Source organism: Macrobrachium nipponense, chromosome 1 (assembly GCF_015104395.2).
Source record: "Macrobrachium nipponense isolate FS-2020 chromosome 1, ASM1510439v2, whole genome shotgun sequence".
Taxonomy (NCBI): domain Eukaryota; kingdom Metazoa; phylum Arthropoda; class Malacostraca; order Decapoda; family Palaemonidae; genus Macrobrachium; species Macrobrachium nipponense.
This window is the reverse complement of record NC_087200.1, coordinates 142,269,601-142,275,635: the sequence shown is the minus strand read 5'-3', so window position 1 is coordinate 142,275,635 and position 6,035 is coordinate 142,269,601. Positions and strand designations below refer to the sequence as shown.

Below are 6,035 nucleotides of genomic sequence, written 5' to 3'. Positions count from 1 at the left end.
TAAAAAGTTTTATTCTTGATGATTTGAAAAGTTAAACAAGTTGTTAGATATTTTACAACAGATAGTTTTGTATTGTGATTTTAGTAACTACATATTTCCGCTAAATATGTCTTTTGTTTTGAACAATGTTTATCTGCATACTTAAGTAGGTTGTTTACTTGTTTTATTATTTGTGCCTCATGTTGCTTTCTTGTATAAGTTGTTCTCTTAAAATTGTTCAGTACCCTGAAGATGACTTGGAATAAAAGTTGAAGGTCTTGGTACCTCCTTCTCTCATTTTCACGTGAGGATCTCTTATATACTTCACCCACGGGAACACAGTGGAATTGCAAGATATAATATAATATATTATATATATATATCGATATATATTATATATTATCTATATATAATATATAATATATGCTTTTTTTCATATATGTACACACATACATACATACATACATACATATATACATACACACACACACACACACACATATATATATATATATATATATATATATATATATATATATATATATATATGTATATATATATATATATATATATATATATATATATATATAAGTAAATGTATATATATGTACTATCGGTAAGCAAATGAAGATAGTTTTCTTATTATATCTTCGGACATATTGCTCAATAATGCCACATCTGGCAACTCTAGAAAGGTGGCGGAGCTTCAAAATAGTCGTGTTTGTTGCTTTCTAGATTCCCAGTAACTTTAAACCATAAAGATTTTGCAGTGCAGTACCAGGCTCTATATTATTCGTTCATGCTGGTTTGATAACGTCAGTTACGAGTGGAATATCGATCATTTTTCTTTACAACCTACCGTGAAACCTTACTTTCAAGTGATGTTTGACGCTAAAATGACGTAAAACTCATGCGTAATTAGAAACGGATCTTAAATAATGAAAGAAAATCTGTTTAAATTTTGGCAATACCGGTTGAAATCATGAGGAAAATTTCAGTCATGAACGCAATATTATAGAGAGAGAGAGAAGAGAGAGAGAGAGAGAGAGAGAGAGAGAGAGAGAGAGAGAGAGAGATTAATTCATATTTACTTTGAGAGATTGAGTGATAATGTTTTTTTAAATATGTTTCAGAAGTGGAGAGAGAGAGAGAGAGCAAAATCTGCTTACGAGAAAGCAGAGCCTACTTACAGCTACTTCATTTAATAAATTTTCTTTGGGAGTTGAGTGATGATATATATTTTCAAAGTATGTTTTAGAAGAGAGAGAGAGAGAGAGAGAGAGAGAGAGAGAGAGAGAGAGAGAGAGAGAGAGAGAGAATTATAGTATTGGTGATCCCGGGACTTGTGGATGGAGAAAGGCAGAAGAAAGAGTGGTGAGTCGGTGCACATATACCTGGGAAACGGGCGATATGGCTGCCAAGATCGTGTTGCACTACGCTAGATAAAATTTGAAAGGACCATAGTATTCAAGTTAATTCTCTAAGAAATTCAAAGATTATAAAAAGACGTGGAAATTTTCAACCAAAGGCTATGGTCATTCTCTCTTAATAGTCTGTAATTTTGAAAATCGGTTTTCATCTACAATCAAAAGTTCAGAAAAAAGCTATATTACAACTTTGTCGTAAAACCTATTAAATTCGCCTTACTCATGTGTTAAGTAAAAATTTTCATTACCACAAATAACTAGATATCTATTGGGTAGGCAATTAAAGTTTTTATATAGTGCAAAAAATGTTGATGTGTTGGGAGATCTTTCAGCCTCGCGGCAAAGTAATGCAGCCGTGTAGGCTAACCACGAACCGCTTGTAATGGGAGCATAGCCAGAAAATCTTTGAGTTGACAGGCTACTTTAACCTTGATAAAGATTTCTTTTTAATGACAGTAGCTTTGTAAACAGCAACTAGCATTTGATCCATGTCAACGTCAAAGTAATCGAAGTGCGAAAGCCGTTACGTAAGCCAGTATCCAGTGACTTTTGTTCTCCCCGCTCGAAGTTCTCGGGCTCCTCCTCACATCATAGAAAACACTCCTACGGATTCAACTGAACTTGCTTAATCTACCTTAGCCATTGCAACATTGACTGCCATTGATGCCAGCTAACTTTTAAACACTATGAAATACAAACATAAATTTGAAGAAACTAAAATAATTATAATCACCACTTACGATGATGCAACGAGATTACGTCTGGTCAGTAAAAAACAAATGGGAAAATCGATGAGCGAAAGCTAATGAAAACTGTATCTTCACTTTTCTTGCCGATTGTACAATTATATATATGATATATATATATATATATATATATATATATATATATATATATATTTTTTTTACTGACCAGACATAATCTCGTTGCATCATCGTAAGTGGTGATTAGAATTATTTTAGTTTCTTCAAATTTATGTTTGTATTTCATAGCGTTTAAAAGTTAGCTGGCATCAATGGCAGTCAATGTTGCAACGGCTAAGGTAGGTTAAGCAAGTCCAGTTGAATCCGCAAGAGTGTTTTCTATATATATATATATATATATATATATATATATATATATATATATAGGCCAAAAAAATACCCATTAATATGGAATTCCCTGTACCTTGGGAATATCTTACAAGAAAATGGTATTACACTTCATAAGTCCATATCAGTCTGTGACGACAACATTTATGTACATCTAAAGAAACAAAATACACACATGTAGGAGCACATTATTAGTTAAAAAGTGCATTCATGGTCTTTCCTCCTTACCTGTACAGGTGTGTCTAAAGCCTTTCTAAAAGAAAGCTTCGACCAAAAGGGCATCCAACCGGGCACCCCAGGGCAAGGTCGAGAGTGTAATGGGTCAAATACACCTGCATCTGATGCCCAATTTCAAACATGCGTTCCAAGTCAGTCGCTTTGCGCAGCCATCTAGACCCATCGGCAGCCATGATGACAAAGGGCCTCCTAGGTAGGAAACGGACAAAAGAATACAAGATTAGTTTTCGTACTTATCACGGATTGCTCGTTCATGCAAGAGTCGTGCTGGCATATGGCTGGCTTAATTCAACTTAACTTATGAATTTATTAGCCTCAGAGAATCATGAATTGGAAAAGTACAGTCGTCGTTATCTTCCACGTTACTTTACATATCACTGCCATAACCAACACTCTTGGAAAATCTAAGTAAAAAAACTTGTATAAGCATTCTCTGTACCAATTATCTTAAGCTAAAGCTGAAACAGAATCTGTGTACACTGTAATTCGTTGTAATGTTCATGGTTGCCCACGTTCATTGCTACTGCGTAGACGACTCGAACTATACAAGAAGAAATATCTGTGCAAGCAGTATCTCGTTTCTATCTTGAAAAAAATGATAAACCGGTAAATTTGTGTAGAGTAATTCATTTAAATGTTCATGGTTAACCTTTATTTATAGCAATTAGAGGTGTAGTAAATGTTTTCCTCGATATTTTACTGTAGATATCAACACTTCTGAAGAATCTGATTTAAGACAATGTTAGGAAAACAAAAAAAAGAAATCAAGCAAGGAACCGATTCAAGAATTTAGGCTATAAAGTCCAGCACAGTGGCAACTGCAGCCGGTCAAAGCTAAAGAAAGTGGAGAGGGAGTTGGATTGCTTGGATAGGAAGACAAAGGATCCAGAAAATAAAGGAGTTGAAGTACAAAGGTCTTAAGGTGAAACTGGGAGAAAACCCTTCGGTTGCACTAAGCATTAATAACTTGAGAGATTGGACAGCAAGTCTGAAGAAAGGAAGCTTTAATTAATGTAAAATAAACGGCTAAATAATGGGTGCAGTTAGGGGCAGATAAAGATGATTTTCTGAGACAGTACACAATCCTTTAAGGCTATATAATAGTTAAAATCATTATAAAGGAGAGAGAGAGAGAGAGAGAGAGAGAGAGAGAGAGAGAGAGAGAGAGAGAGAATGTCGTTTCAATTAAATTTTCATCTAACTCTGGCATGAAAACTGTTCCTTCTATAGCTGAATACAACAGCTTTTCAATTTCAAACAGAAATTGGTGCATATATAACCATATTTTTCCAGTTCTCCACAGGGAACTGAAGAGAGCACGAACTTTCCAAATCCCCGCAACTATACAGTGCCAGAATAGTGTTTCACTGTCAACAGGAAATGATAAAGTCGGTATTAAAAAGTCAGTAATCTTTATTTCAGTTTTTATTTTTGTTTAAATCTAATATCAGCTGACGATACTAGAGATTTTTGCTGTTTTTAGGTCTCTTTAACCTATTAATAATAATAATACCTAAATGGATCTTATTTGTCCTTCCCCGGGTGACAGTAGGGGAGACATGACACAGCCACCCACCCCTTGCAAACAGGATGATAGGTAGAAATTCACTTTCCGTCCGCAAACCTGTTTGTCCATCCTAGGTGGGAGTGGAGTAAGTAGGGGATCAGGAGGTAGGGGAGTTCCAGAGCGCACCAACAAGCAGATTGCACTCTTATTAAAAGCATACCTAACTCTATCTACAAGGCGTGAGCCGACCTGCAGCTTACTCGAGGTACAAGCTAAATAAAATCTATGGTTAAATAGTGTTGTTTCACCAACGAAAATTACAATAAATATGCTATATTTCATTACAAATAATTTTTCTGTACTGTTTACATGCACAATATACATTGTTTTACATTGCCCTTCTAATAAATAAATCATAAATATCCTATCCTAAATTCCTATCTTAACTTAATGCGAAACGCCCTTTTTAGACCTTTTTAGGATTCCCTAACCAGCTAACAAGAACAATAACAAAGTAGTTAGTAGGCTTACTCCCTGAGAAAGCAAACATTTACTTTTAATGAGATATCAACCGTCTCTATGTGTGAACGTTCCTATCTATGGTTGTGGTATCAAAGTAAATATTTACGGACATTTGTTGCGTAAAGTATTGCATAATTTACTATAGTTATTAACAGCCTACAGGATTGTTTACTCTAGTTTCTGATTTTAAAAGGATTTCTATTTTTCAGGGTTTCGAGTATAATGTTGATATTACATATACAAAGCAAATTCTGGTTTTTGTTATTAACCGTTTGAAAGAGTTTTTCATTAAGACTGAGAAGTAAGAACATAACTGTTCAAAATTCATGCCTCCGTAGTTAAAGTAGTGTGTACTTATGTTTACATACCTATATACACATATATATATATATATATATATATATATATATATATATATAACCAAGGGCAAAGAAAGATGACCATAGTAACGACATTTCTTTATTGCAAAGAAAATGTCGTTACTAAGGACGTCTTCCTTTGCCCTTGGTCCTGTTTGTTTTGGTTGACAGCAGCCGCCTACCCCTTCAGCTATATTATATATATATATATATATATATATATATATATATATATATATATATGCACGTAATGATAAAGGCATCGAAATTCTAAATCTATGGAAGGAATTCTGCCTCTGATATTTATTTCAATAAGCCAGAATGAGTTTTTAAGATTCGCATATCTTACTTTGCAGTTTGGAATCTCGTGTGTTATCTTTGAACCTTGGTTATCGTTGTGTAAATTCACGTTATTCCTCGCCACCTGTTACATAACGGCAAAGATCCTGATTTAGGAAGCGCGCTTTGGACAGTTTATGAGAAATTAAATTTAAGTGGGTTACAAGGAAGCCAGGGGAAGCCGGAGGAAGCCAAACAAAATTCTTGGGTGTGAGAGACGCTGTTTTAAACTTTCCTTTGTCATCACTTATGATTCTGAGACAAAAATTGTCATAATTTTAAAATTAATGCATAGTGTTATCTTCGCCTAAGGCCAAACGGCAAAACGTCGAAATATCAGCTTTATATATTATTTTCTACGATTACACAAGACGGGTCACTCTTATTAACATTAGATATGCAAAGTTAATACATACACACAAACATTTTATATATATATATATATATATATACATATATACATATATATATATACATATATTATATATATGATATATATATATATATATATATATATATATATATATATATATATATATATATATTCACACTTTTACTTTAATACCACATCCAG

At 33.6% G+C, this 6,035-nt stretch overlaps 1 protein-coding gene across 1 annotated transcript in view; it reads right to left on the bottom strand.

Annotated features, from left to right (window-relative positions):
• Positions 1-2,779, bottom strand: part of LOC135218957 (uncharacterized) — an 18,844-nt gene extending 16,065 nt beyond the window's left edge. Inside the window, exon 1 of the mRNA XM_064255395.1 lies at positions 2,726-2,779. Within this exon, the coding sequence (XP_064111465.1) occupies positions 2,726-2,779 (54 nt within the window). The remainder of the gene's footprint in view (positions 1-2,725) is intronic.
• Positions 2,780-6,035: the final 3,256 nt, after the last annotated feature.